A 14951-nucleotide genomic window follows, 5' to 3' on the forward strand; every position below is an offset into this window, starting at 1 on the left:
CCTCCAGTCCGAGAAGCAACCTTCCACCAGCACTCTCTGCTTCCTTCCATGAAGCCAATTTTCTATCCATTCAGCTATCTCTCCTTGGATCCCATGCGATCTAACCTTCCAGAGCAGCCTACCATGAGGAACCTTGTCGAATGCTTTACTGAAGTCAATATGTACATTTACGGCTCTGCCCTCAACGACCTTTTGTTGATGAATTGAATAACGAATTTTCCATCGGGCTGCTCAATGGAAGACACCAGCAATGTGTCAGAAATTCAAGAGAGTCAGGGGATATAAGTTAGTAGAGTGGTTATTACTAAGGAGAAGGAGCCTGGGAAGTCAAAAGGTCTGAAAGTGGATAAGTTCCATCTGGTCTAGATGCACTGCACCCCAGGGTTCTGAAAGAGATTGGGACGTAGTGATTGTGGAGGCATTGGTTGTGATCTTTCAAGAAAAACTAGAGTGATTCTAGACAATTGGAAAATTGATAATGTTACATCACTGTTGTAAGGGAGCGAAGCAGAAGAATTGAAACAAAAGGCTGGTTAGCCTGACTTCAGTGGTTGGAAAGATTTTAGAGTCCATTATAAAGGATGAGGTTTCTGAGTACTTCGAAGCAAAGAGTCATAGAGTTATAGAGTCGTGCAGTGTGGAAACAGGCCCTTCAGACCAACTTGCCCACACCGACCAACATGTCATAGAAACATAGAAAATAGGTGCAGGAGGCCATTTGGCCCTTTGCGCCAGCACCACCATTCATTGTGGTCATGGCTGATCATCTACAATCAGTAACCTGTGCCTGCTTTCTCCCCATATCCCTTGATTCCACTAGCCATTAGAGCTCTATCTAACTCTCTTTTAAATTCATCCAGTGAATTTGCCTCCACAGCCTTCTTTGGCAGAGAATGCCACAAATTTACAACTCTCTGGGTGAAAAAGTTTCTTCTCACCTCAGTTTTAAATGGCCTCCCCTTTATTCTTAGACTGTGTCCCCTGGTTCTCGTCTTGCCCCAGACCTCCCAACATTTGATTTTACAAATTCAGAATTTTGATGACCAAAATTCAGAATTTTACATCAAAATCCATAATATGGTGCGTAATGCAACTTTTCAGCAAAAAAAGTATGCACGCCAAATGCGCGTACGCATTGCGCTACATTTATGTGTGAAAAATGACTATTATTTCCAACAGTCTGTAGTTCTTGGACTACATGTACAATGTCGGGCCTATCATGAGTATATTCTGCTATTTATAGAAAGGTTATTGAACAGAAATACTTTTCACAACACAAAGAAAAAAATGTTTTGTTTTGTTTTCTCTATTTTGCTTTTTCCTTACACAAAATGTATGACTAAATTATGAAGAAAGAGTTTCATTTAAAACTGCACACACCTATATTCATTGAAGACATACTTGCTCCAGTGGTCTTCAACAGCAAATCACAACAGTCCATGTTCCCCCCCACCCCCACTACCCTCCCCCCCACCACCCCATGACCCTTCCCCCCAACCCTCCTCCCCCCACTCCCACTCTACCCTCACTCCCGACTCCCCCCTAATACCGCCCTACCCTCCACTCCCGCCTCCCCCATACATCACTCCCCCCTTACCCCCACTCCCGCCCTCCCCTCCCCACCTCCCCACGGCAAGGTGAGGTGAGCTCAGAGGCAAGGCGAGGCCAGCAGCAAGGTGAGGCGAGCTCAGCGGCGAGGCGAGGCCAGCTGCGAGGCGAGGCCAGCGGCGTGAGGCGAGCGGCGGGGCAAGAGGCAGGGCGAGCGGCAAGGCATGTGTTTTGCGGAAAAATGTGAGGTGAAAGCGGAATGGCGGAAATGAAATAAGAAAGCGGAAACTTTCCGCCAAATTCGGAAGGGTTGGGAGGTCTGTCGCCCAACACTGGGAATATTTTTCCTACATCTAGCTTGTCCAGTCCTTTTATGATTTTATACGTCTCTATAAGATTCCCTCTCATCTTTCTAAACTCCAGTGAATATAAACCTAGTCTTTCCAATCTTTCCTCATATGATAGTCCCAGGGATTAACCTCGTGAACTTACGCTGCACTGCCCCAATAGCAAGGACGTCCTTCCCCAAATTAGGAGACCAAAACTGCACACAGTACTCCAGATGTCCCATCTACACTAGTCCAACTTGCCTGCATTTGGCCCATATCCCTCAAACCTGTCATATCCATGTACCTGTCTAATTGCTTCTTAAACATTACGATAGTCCCTGCCTCGACCACCTCCTCCAGCAGCTCGTTCTATACGCCCACCACCCTTTGTGTGAAAAAGTTATCCCTCAGATTCCTATAAAATCTTTCCCCCTTCATCTTAAACCTATGCTCTCTGGTTCTCGATTCTCCTACTCTGGGCAAGAAACTCTGTGCATCAACACAATCTATTCCTCTCATGATTTTATACACATCTATAAGATCACCCCTCGTCCTCCTGCACTCCAAGGAACAGTCCCAGCCTGCTCTCCCTGCTACTCAGACCCTTAACTCCTGGCAACATTGTTGTAAATCCTCTCTGGACCCTTTCGAACTTAACCACATCTTTCCTATAACATGATGCCCAGAACTGAACACAATACTCTAAAATGCAGCCTCACCAACATCTTTTTAGCTGCAACATGACCTCCCAACTTCTATACTCAATACTCTTGACTGATTAAGACCAGTGTAACAAAAGCCTTTTTGACCACCTGATCTACCTGTGACGCCACCTTCAAGGAACAATGTACCTAAACTGCAAGATCCCTCTGGTCTACAACACTTCCCAGTCCTACCATTCACTGTGTGGGTTTGGACGTGGCAGATTGTGTTTTACCAACTGGATCGAGTTTTTAGAAGGGATGATTAAGGAGATTGATGAGGATAGGGCAGTGGACATTGTAATTATGTATTTTTGTAATGTTTTTGATAAGGTCCCTCAGGGTAGGCTGACCCAGAAGATCAAGATGTATGGCAGACCTCCCAACATTTGATTTTACAAATTCATAATTTTGATGTCCAAAATTCAGAATTTTACATCAAAATTCATAATATGATGTAAATGCAACTTTTTCAGCAAAAAAAAGTATGCACGCCAAATGCACGTACGCGTTGCGCTACATTCACGTGTAAAAAACGACTATTATTTCCAACAGTCTGAAGTTCTTGGACTACATGTACAATGTCAGGCCTATCATGAGTATATTCTACTGTTCAAGGTCATTGAACAGAAATACTTTTTACAACAAAGAAAAAATTGTTTTGTTTTGTTTTTTCTATTTTGCTTTTTCCTTACACATCCCAATTCTCTTGGTATTGAATAAAAGAACAATGGTCATAAAATGTATGACTAAGTTATGAAGAAAGAGTTTCATTTAAAAAACTGCACATACCTAATTTAATTCAAGACATACTTGCTCCAGTGGTCTTCAACAGCAAATCACAACGGTCCATGTCCCCCCCAACCATACTCCCCTCATCCCCCCCTCTCCCCACCCATACCCCCTACTCCCCCCCCACCCCTCCCCGCTTCCCTCCCACCCCCACTCTCCCCCTCCCTTCCTCCACCCCCCGACCCCCACTCCCTCCTCCCACTCCACTCCCCCCTCCCCCGCACCCCAACCACCCACCCCCCCCCCCCCCAATCCCCTCTCAACATCAACGGGCCTCCGCAGCTAGGCTAGGCCAGCGGCGAGGCGAGGCCAGCGGTGAGAGGTGAGGTGAGGCCGGGCCAGCGGGGCTGGGCGAGTGGCGGGGCATGTGTTTTGCGGGAAAATGTGAGGTAAAATCAGAATGGCGGAAATTAAATAAGAAAGCGGAAACTTTCCGCCAAATTCGGAAGGGTTGGGAAGTCTGGTATGGAATTCACGATAACTTGGTCATTTGGATTCAGAACTGGCTTACTTATAGAAGATAGAGGATTGTAGTGGAAGGTAGTTATTCTGGCTGGACGTCTGTGATCAGTGGAGCTCTACAGGAATCTGTGCTGGGACCCCTGGAATTTGTGATGTATATAAATGACTTAGACGTAAATGTAGATGGATCGGTGAGTAAGTTTGCTTACGACACCAAAATTGGAAGAGTTGCTGACGGTGAGGAAGGCTGTCAGAAGATACAGCAGGATATAAATCAGCTGCAGAAATGGGAGGAGAAATGGTACATGGAGTTTAACCTAACAAGTGTGACAGGTTGCACTTTGGGAGGTTGATTGTAAGGGAAAAGTATGTAATCAATGGCAAGACTCTCAACAGCATTGATGTGCAGAGGGATCTTGGAGTCCAAGTTACTAGCTTACTGAAAGTGGCAGCACGAGTAGATATGGTGGTAAAGAAGGTCGTATGGTATGGCCTCCAGCTAGATAGAGCTCTTAAGGATAGCGGAGTCAGGGGGTATGGGGAGAAGGCAGGAACGGGGTACTGATTGAGAATGATCAGCCATGATCACATTGAATGGCTCGAAGAGCCGAATGGCCTCTCCTGCACGCACCTATTGTCTATTGTCTATTGCCATCATTGTTTGGGACATTGAGTATAAGCGTCAGGAAGTCATGATGCAGCTCTGCGCAGACTTTGCATGTTTTCCCTGTGACCGCATCAGTTTTCTCCGGGTGCTCCAGTTTCCACCCACATCCTAAAGACGTGCGGGTTTGCAGGTTAATTGGCTTCTGTACAAATACCCCCAGTTGGATGAGAAAGTGGGATGCAGGTAATCAATGGTCGGCGCGAACTCGGTGGGTCTGAAGGGCCAGTCTCCACACAGTATCTCTAAACTCTAAACTAAACTCCTGATCACCCCATTACAGGAAAGATGTGGACGCTTTGGAGAGGGTGCAGATGAGGTTTACAAGAATGCTGCCTGGATTAGAGGGTTTCAGCTGCAGGAAGAGCTTGGATAGACTTCAATTACTTTCTCTGGAACTTCAGCAATTGAGAGGAGACTTGACAGAAGTATTTAACATTATGAGAGACACACACAGGGTAGATAGATGGAGCCTTTTTCCCCAGGGTGGAAATGTCTAACACTAAAACGCAGAGCGATAAGGTGAGAGGGGGATTTGTGGGGCAAGTTATTTTTTTACACACAGAGCACTGGGGACCTGGAACGCATTGCCAGGGGTGGTGGTGGAGACAGATACGATAGTGGCGTTTAAGGGGCTTTTAGATAGATAGGCACATGGAAGTGCAGGGAATAGAGGGATATAGATCATGTACAGGCAGATGAGATCAGTTTAACGTCATCATGTTTGGCACAAAAAATATGGGCCACTCCTGTGCAGTATCGCTCTATGTCTATCTGTGTCTATGTGGCCTCACCAATCCCTTATACAAATTAACTTCTCAACGAATTTGTAACCTGCATAATTTGAAAGGCAGCTGCAGCACGTACACATATTGACAGGAACATGCAGTGAACAACACGGTGAATAACTATTGATCACACTGGAGGAGGTTTGCTGTGGGCTCTTAAAGTTATGTTCTTGGACTCCTGCTGTAATTTTCCAATACATTAATAATGGAAACAGTATTAATAATTTACAAATAATAAAAATGGAGACAATACAAATGGATTTCAAGAGATGAGCAGGAGCAATGTGCAACTCCATGGCTGATGAATTGCAATTCAGCAAGAGTGGGGAGATAGCGTCTGGTTCCTTTAAATGGGGTATGGGAACATAGACCTGAGGAAATCTGAACAAATCTTTGAGCGGGCAAAACTAATTAATAAACAGTTAAGCATATATTGTCCTGGACTTTGTAAATAGATATCAGACACATTCAACACGGAAACGGACACATCGGCCCAACTCATCTATGCCACCCATCTACGCGAGTCCCAATGGGTTCCTGTTAAATTGTTCCCCTTGCCCTTGAAATCTATACCCTGAAATTCTCAATTCCCCAACCCTGGGAAAAAGGCTGTGCGCATTCACCCTATCACCCATTTAGAGTATTGTGTTCAGTTCTGGGCACCGTGTTACAGGAAAAATGCTGTCAAGCTGGAAAGGGTACAGAGGTTTACGAGGATGTCGCCAGGACTAGAGGGTCTGAGCCGTGGGCAAAGGTTGAGTAGACTGGGACTCTATTCCTTGGAGTACAGGAGGCTGAGGGGTAATCTTATAGAGGTGTTTAAGATCATGAGAGCAATATATCGGGGAAAAGATTTAATAAGAATCTGAGGGGTGACTTTTTCACATAGAGGGCAGTGGATATATGGAACAAGCTGCCAGAGGAGGTAGTTGAGGCAGGAACTATCCCAACAGTTAGACAGTTACATGGATAGGACAGGTTTAGAGGGATATGGACCAAATGCAGGCAGGTGGGACTAGTGTAGCTGGGACATGTTGGCAATGACTCTATTATGCCCCAGAGAGAAATTAAACTATAAAATACTGGCTTAACGCCAGTTGAGTGATGTGCCCAATTCTAAGGACAACACTTCAGGTCTGATGAGCAGAGAATAGGAAAAGACAAATCAGGAGGACAAAGGAACTTGATCTTTGAGCATGGCCCTTCATTCATAAGATAATAACTTATCTAACTGTAGCTTAACTCCATATTCCTGTCTACCAACAATAACCTTTCACATGAAGACAGACACAACATGCTGGAGTAACTCAGTGTGACAGGCAGCATCTCCAGAGAGAAGGAATGGGTGATGTTTCGAGTTGAGACCTTTCTTTGGACCCTTCTTCCATCCAGCATTTTGTGTCTATCTTCGGTTTAAACAAGCATCTGCAGTTCTTTCCTACACATAACATTTCACCCTCTTGCTTGTAAAGAACCTATCTTTGCCTTAAAACAACTTAAAAGACACAGCTTTTACTTCCCTTTGAAGGAGTATCAAACCTCTATAAGCACAGGCACAACTGCAGGTTCAGTCACGTCAAACACCCTAAAGCTGGCTGGAGCATACTTCTGTTGGAAAACTGACCTGACATCCTTCAGCAGAGCAACCCTCCCCAACTTACTGTTGTGGATCCTTTGGAAGGTGTAGTTGGTGGGATTCAGCGACCATTCTCCGGAATATTCCACAGCCTGAGTCCGAGCCAATTTCTCAGTGAACATTGATAACTTTGGTCTGGAGGCCAGGAAGGAATTTACTTGGAATGCAACAACAGGCCGAGGGAAGAGTCTGAGAATCCTGGTGTGAGCCAGAAAACCCTGCAACACGTTGGGAGAATTGAAGAATCGTACCATTGCAACCCTGCAAAGCAAAAGATCATCTAGTTAAAAAGCATTCATTGGAAGGTCATGTATCACGCAGCCACGATGCAGTGGCACAAAGCACATAGGCAATGTCATTCATTCTACTCCACACACTTTAGCAGAAGACATAAGAATGCCAATCTCACCCAGACATATCCACCAATTCCAAAATATGTGGAATTTATTTTCATAAATAAATTCCATTATATGTGGACATTTATATGTGATAGCAGTCTAACCTGGCACTGAATGTTCCACTCTTGTTTCACTCAATGTGAGCTCAGACATTGCAAGGCGTGGACTGAACGGAGGGTGGTGGTGAACGAGTAGCTTCACATTTTCTAATACATGATTGCAGTTAGGAAGTGACGAGCAGCCAGTAAACAAGAGCAGAGGTGGCATGGTTTCACCATAGGGATAATGATGTGGCTATTGCCGTAAAACCAAAAGTGGAAAGGAGGGCACTGGCTGTTTCTGTGCTCAGGGTAGGATGTGTGCAGGAACTCCATGCTGACACCTTGTTATCCCTGTATAATTTTTTTATTTTTGTGGCCTAGTAGTTCCTCTCCTGTTCCTACCCACTTGGACTGGTGAGGTACACTGGGAGTTTAGACTTAAGAAATGCAGCATGGAAACAGGCCCTTGGCCCCCGAAATCCACATTGATCACCTTTTCACACAAATTCTATGTTATCCCACTTTCTCATCCACTCTCTACACACTGGGGGAAAATCACAGCAGTGCATGTCTCGGGGATGTGGGAGGAAACGGGAACACCCGGAGGAAACTAATGAGTTCACAGGGAGAATGTGCAAACCCCACACAGACAGCACCCAAGGTCAGGATCGAACCCAGGTCCCTGGCGCAGTGAGGCAGCAGCTCAAACCGGCTGCGCCACTGTCACACATCTTAGATTGGATCCACAATGGAATAATCAATAACGACTTGGACGTGAATGTGTACGGCATGATTAGTAAGTTTGCAGATGACCCTAAAGTGGGTGGTATCGTAGATAGTGAAGATGGTTAACAAAAACTACAACAGGATTTTGTGCTGTTGGGCAAGTGGGGTATGGAATGGCGAATGGAGTTCAATGCCGGTAAGTGCGAGGAGTTGCATTTTGGGAAGTCAAACCAGGACAGATTCTTCACGGTGAATGGTAGGCCATTGGGAAATTTATCGAGCAGAGGGATCGATGAGTGCAGGTACATAGTTCCTTGAAAGTGGCATCGCAGGTAAATCAGATGGTCAAGAAGGATTTTGGTGCATTAGCCATCATCAGTCTGGGTTCTGAATAGGGAAGTTGTCATGTTATGGTGCAGTTATTTATACAAGATGTCAGTGAGGCCACATTTGGAGTATTGTGTTCATTTTGGACACCCTGTTGTAGGTAGGATATTGCTAAGCTGGAAACAGTGCAGAAATAATTTACAAGGCTGTTGTCAGGATTAGAGGGCCTGGATTACGTGGAGAGTCTGGGCAGGGTCGGACTTTATTCCTTGAAGCGCAGGAAGCTGAGGGGTGATCTTAAAGAGGTATGTAAAGATCATGAGGGGAATAGATAGGTTAGATGAATGGTCTTTTACCCAGAAAAGGGGAATCAGTTTAAGGTGAGAGGAGAAAATTTAATGGGAACCTGAGGTGCAACCTTTTCCATACAGAGGGTGGTGGGTGTATGGAATCAGCTGCCAGAGGAGGTACTTGATGCAGGTACTCCAACAGAAACTGTAAAAGACATTTGGACAGATACATGGACAGGAAAGGTTTAGAGGTATATGGGCCAAATGCAGGCTAAATGCGGGCAGGTGGGACCAGTGGGGCATCTTTAGGCTTAGGCAAGTTGGCCAAAAGGCCTGTATGAGCCTATGACTGTGAAAGTGGCTAAAATGTCTGCTAACCGAGGACTTAGAGCCTTCCATAATGTTTGGGACAAAGACCCATCATTTATTTATTTGCCTCTGTACTCCACAATTTGAGATTTGTAATAGAAAAAAAAATCACATGTGGTTAAAGTGCACATTGTCAGATTTTATTCAAGGCCATTTTTATTCATTTTGGTTTCCCCATGTGCAAATTACAGCTGTGTTTATACATAGTCCCCCCATTTCAAAGCACCATAATGTTTGGGACACGTGGCTTCACAGGCGTTTGTAATTGCTCAGGTGTGTTTAATTGTCTCCTTAATGCAGGTATCAGAGAGCTCTCAGCATCCAGTCTTTCCTCTAGTCTTTCCATCACCTTTGAAAACTTTTGTTGCTGTTTATCAACACGAGGACCAAAGTTGTGCCAATGAAAGTCAAATAAGCCATTATGAGACTGAGAAACAAGAATAAAACTGTTAGAGACATCAGCCAAACCTTAGGCTTACCAAAATCAACTCTTTGGAACATCATTAAGAAGAAAGAGAACACTGGTGAGCTTACTAATCGCAAAGGGACTGGCAAACCAAAGAAGACCTCCACAGTTGATGGCAGAAGAATTCTCTCCACTGTAAAAGCAACAAAGGAGTTTTTCCAAGCTAAAATTGATCAATTCTTGAGTGGCCAAGTTAATCACCTGATCGGAACCCAACTGAGCATGCCTTTTAAATGCTGAAGAGAAAACTGAAGGGGACTAGCCCCCAAAACAAGCATAAGCTAAAGATGGCTGCAATTCAGGCCTGGCAGAGCATCACCAGAGAAGACACCCAGCAACTGGTGATGTCCATGAATCGCAGACTTCAAGCAGTCATTGCATGCAAAGGATATGCGACAAAATACTAAACATGACTACTTTCATTTACATGACATTGCTGTGTCCCAAACATTATGGTGCCCTGAAATGGGGGGACTATGTATAAACACTGCTGTAATTTCTACATTTTGAAACCAAAATGTATAAAAATGGCCTTTATTAAATTCTGACTATGTGCATTTTAACCACATGTGATTTTTTTCTATTACAAATCTCAAATTGTGGAGTACAGAGGCAAATAAATAAACAATGGGTCTTTGTCCCAAACATTATGGAGGGCACTGTAAGTTATCATTAATTGCACAATTGAAGGACTAACAGTGGACATGGATCTGGCCAAGAAGACGACTGGAAACCCTTTGAGTTATTGGTTTTGAGGTAATTGAAGGGGATCGTTAGTTGAGGAATGCAGCAATGGCTCCATCAAACTTGGTGAGGTTTTACCTGGCTTTGAGATACCACATGGAACAAAAACATAATGAGACACAACATCTGCAGAGTGACCAAGGGCAAACTCACCGGGAGGCGATATCCACAGAGTCGACATCATTGCCGTAGATGAGGGGATTGAATTCGGTGGATGGGGTGGAGGTCTGCTCTTCCCGGGCCCGCCCAGTCAGCAGAGGCAGTTGTTGCGCTTCGTTGAATTTTTCCAGATTGAGGATTGGCTGAGTGTTCAAACTCATGCTCGCCAGTGCCTGTCACAGGGCCAGGTACAAGAGCAGTGTCAGTAAAGTGCAGCTCAATCCCAAGACCAGCTCACTTCAGTGACAGCAAGGCCAATGCAGCGCCAATCCCCCACCTCCCTGGCCAAACTATGTGACAGGACAGCGCTGCTCCCATCCCCAAGCACTAGCAGCACACTGTCTCCACATCTCCCAACAGACGGGTGACCCTCTTCACAATCCATCAAACAGATCCACACCTTCCATTTTTGGAACCAAACAACACCACCATCCTGAAGGACAGGGGAAGCAGTGCCTCGCAAAAAGTGTGTTGTGGGGTGGGGAAGAACACATTAGCAACAAGACTGTCATCTTCCCATTGCATCACGCCCAATGCTCATGGAAGGAAGCACTGTGCAGCCTCAAGGAATGAAACAAATAAATCAGAACAGTGAATAGCACAGAACTGAATTCCCAGCCAATTTTGTGTGGGGCCATAACTGAAGCAATTTGACTTCACAGCATTAGACATGTTTTAAGAAGCCAGCAATGCCAGAGGGGATACAATGCACTGGCCTGTTTGATAGGATAGTGTAGAGGAAGCCTTTGGAGGGTTTGATGAGACAGTCGTCTTTACATACCAATCTTTGCCCGACCTGGGTGTTTGCCGGGATATTTTAGGAGCTTTATTTTGCATTTAACCAGTAGTAGCTGCTCTAGCATTTGAGGAGCCGATATAAAGTCAGATCTATTAGCATCCAGCCAATGCTGTAACTGACCAGAACATTTTTGCTGCGATAGTCCAAAGAAGGCTTTAGTTTATCTAACCAGCACAGTGCCTCCCCTTGTATCCAGAGAACTGTTCCATCATACAGATTATGACCAAGTGAAAGGAGGACAGCTCCACTTTTCTCCAAATAGGAAAGCAGGATAAAGGGAGGTACATTTATGGGAGTTGGTTTTGCCATCGGGAACTAGATTACAGGCTATGACTTCACTGAACAACCCTCTCACACCTCTGTCTGACCCTCAGCAGCTGATGCATCACAGTGAGAGTATGACGATAATGGCATGCACCATGCCAGTAATTTCATAACGCAGTCCACAGATAACATCAATGAGAGAAGGGTCTCGACCCGAAACGTCATCCATTCCTTTCCTCTGGAGATGCTGCCCATCCCGCTGAGTTAGTCCAGCATTTTGTATCTAACATCAATGAGAGAGTTGGACGACAATCCAATCTCTAAGTGCCAATAATGGGAAAGAAACGCTGGGAAAGCTAACTCCTCAGCAAACTTACAGCACATCGTCTACTTAATCTAACCATCATCTTGAGAAATGGTTGCATTTGCAACACCGCTTCAACGTATCCATGGTGCAAACACTGACATTCTCTAGACTGTCATTGCCACGTTGAACTGACAGACCTTGGACAGACTATAAATCAATTATGGACACATGGCTTGTGCCACAACAGAGATAACCTAGAGGAATGCAAGAAAATATTATAAATTGAATCAAGCTAGCAATGAGATGCAAAGCTTCACTGAGATACATCCTGACCTACTTGTCGCAACAGCTAAAATCAAGACAACAATGAATAAAGTATGTGCTGAATCCATTGGATATTCTGTTGTCACCAGTTGATTTGACAGCAGCTCATCCACTTGTCTGAATTTTCAAAATGAGCCACCAAAGGCTGTAAAGCTGGAAATTGAAAACAGACCACGCAATATCAAAATTGTTGTAATAAGTAAAGACTTTGAAAATTTAATATTTGATAAATGAGACATGAGAAAAAATTATTTCAGAATGAAAGCCACCTATGATGCATCATATTCCAGTAGTTCGACTCCCTGACTTTTCACTGAACCTAGGTACACATGATAATAAATTAAACTAAACCAATAACCACCTCTTGGTCAATGCTGTTTTTGAGCACATTGTTGTTAATCTGCGGCTGCTCAACTGAAACATAAAGCAGAGGCCACAGATATAAATTCATCCTTCAAAATCCAGTACCAGAAACAGTAGCTGATACCATATCTTCCAAAGATAGATACAAAATGCTGGAGCAACTCATTGGGGCAGGCAGCATCTCTGGAGAAAAGGAATAGGTAATGTTTTGGGTCGGAACCCTTCTTCAGACTGAAGACAGTTCCTTCCTACACCATATCTTCCAAGTCTGCTGTGCCAAGACTACAAACTGGGCACAAAACCCGAACAGCACCCCCACAGAAAATTCAAAGCTGACGGATAAACATTTGAGCAAGAACAATTTTCTGTCAAAAGAAATTGCACCTAACCCACACAATATCACCATTGTGACCATTTTCGACACAATTATACGTTAATTAATGGAAATTATACAGGCAGTGAATTTCCTTTTCAGGGAAGATCCATGTACTAATCTTTCTGAATTCTCTTCCTCCCGTTTGTTGAAGATATCCCTTTAGAATTCCAGTATATCTTCAACTGTCTCAAGGCAATCATGACATTTTTGTAGAACCGCAGATACTGGTTTATAAAAGAAAAGTGATGGAGTAACTCAGCAGATCAGGCAATATCCCTCAAGGACATTGGATGGGCTTCATATTGAGGCGGGACCCTTCTTCAGACTCAGACAGAGCCACTTACATTTTTATTGCTTGTCAAAAGTAGGACAAGTGTAGAAAGCAACATGTATTGCTCATTCATTGATGAACAAGTGCCTAGAATTCCTCACCATGAAGCCTTAGGGTTTATTTTAGTTTACTTTAGCTTAGTTTAGTTTAGAGATACTGCGTGGAAACAGGCCCATCGGCCGAGTCCATGCAGACCAACAATCACTAATACACGAGCTCTATCCAACATACAAGGGATAATTTACAGAGGCCAATTAATCTACAAACCTGCACGTCTCTGGAATGTGGGAGGAAACCGGAGCTGATACTATCACAGGGATAATGTACAAACTCCATACAGACAGCACCTGTAGTCAGGATCGAACCAGGAACCCTGGTGCTGTGAGGCAGCAACTCTACTGCTGTGCCACTGTGCCACCCTATGGTGTTCTGGTTGTCTAGTGTAGTTCCAGCTGTGTGCTCGGGTTACCTCACAATAAGATGATCTGGACTCGCCCAACATTGGGAACATTTTTCCTGCATCTCACTTGTCCAGCCCTTTTATAATTTTATATGTTTCTATAAGATCCCCTCTCATCCTTCTAAACTCCAGTGAATACAAGCCCAATCTTTTCAATCTTTCCTCATATGACAGTCCCGCCATCCCAGGGATCAATCTCGGGGTCCCGCCCCCTCCCCTGACATCAGTCTGAAGAAGGGTCTCGACCCGAAACGTCACCCATCCATTCCTTCTCTCCAGAGATGCTGCCTGTCCCGCTGAGTTACACCAGCATTTTGTGTCTATCTCAGGTTTTAAGGAGCATCTTGAAGTAGTTTTGTTAGGGAGCTCACAGTTGCCATTGGTGGAGGGATTACATTCAGGGAAGGCCGGAATACCAGGGCTTGAACTTTAGTTTCATTGAATTGAATTGAATTTAATCTAATTTAGTTCAGTTCAGTTAGTTTAGTTTAGTTTAGCTTAGAGATACAGCGCGGAAACAGGCCCTTCGGCCCACCGAGTCCGCGCCGACCAGCGATCCCCGCACACTAACACTATCATGCACACCGTGGGAACAAATTTACAATTTTTACCGAAGCCAATTAACCGACGAACCTGCGCATCTTTGGAGCGTGGGAGGAAACCGGAGCGCCCGGAGAAAACCCACGCAGGTCAATAGACAATAGACAGTAGACAATAGGTGCAGGAGGAGGCCATTCGGCCCTTCGAGCCAGCACCGCCATTCAATGTGATCATGGCTGATCATTCTTAATCAGTACCCCGTTCCTGCCTTCTCCCCATACCCCCTGACTCCGCTATCCTTAAGAGCTCTATCTAGCTCTCTCTTGAATGCGTTCAGAGAATTGGCCTCCACTGCCTTCTGGGGCAGAGAATTCCACAGATTCACAACTCTCTGAATGAAAATGTTTTTCCTCATCTCCGTTCTAAATGGCCTACCCTTATTCTTAAACTGTGGCCCCTGGTTCTGGACTCCCCCAACATTGGGAACATGTTTCCTGCCTCTAACGTGTCCAACCCCTTAATAATCTTATACGTTTCGATAACACGGGTCACGGGGAGAGCGTGCAAACTCCGTGCAGGCAGCACGCAGTAGCCAGGAAGGAAGCCGCGGTCGCTGGCGCTGTGAGGCAGCAGCTCTACCCGCTGCTCCACCATGCCACCCTCTGCCTCCCAATCTCTCCGCTCAATCGAAGATACAAAGGAAGTCCACGAGGAAGCGTTTGCCAAAGCAGCTGTCGAATGGCGTGC

At 44.9% G+C, this 14951-nt stretch overlaps 1 protein-coding gene across 1 annotated transcript in view; it reads right to left on the bottom strand.

The window, feature by feature from the left end:
- The window catches only part of LOC144591224 (MAP kinase-activating death domain protein-like), a gene marked incomplete at its 3' end in the record, with an annotated part of 51945 nt that extends 41335 nt beyond the window's left edge, over nucleotides 1-10610 (bottom strand). Inside the window, exons 1-2 of the mRNA XM_078395504.1 lie at nucleotides 10435-10610; nucleotides 6946-7181 (exon numbers count right to left, since the gene is read on the bottom strand). Of these exons, the coding sequence (XP_078251630.1) occupies nucleotides 6946-7181; nucleotides 10435-10601 (403 nt within the window). The remainder of the gene's footprint in view (nucleotides 1-6945; nucleotides 7182-10434) is intronic.
- Nucleotides 10611-14951: the final 4341 nt, after the last annotated feature.

The sequence above is a fragment of the Rhinoraja longicauda genome, unplaced genomic scaffold (assembly GCF_053455715.1).
Source record: "Rhinoraja longicauda isolate Sanriku21f unplaced genomic scaffold, sRhiLon1.1 Scf000725, whole genome shotgun sequence".
Classification (NCBI taxonomy): Eukaryota; Metazoa; Chordata; class Chondrichthyes; order Rajiformes; family Arhynchobatidae; genus Rhinoraja; species Rhinoraja longicauda.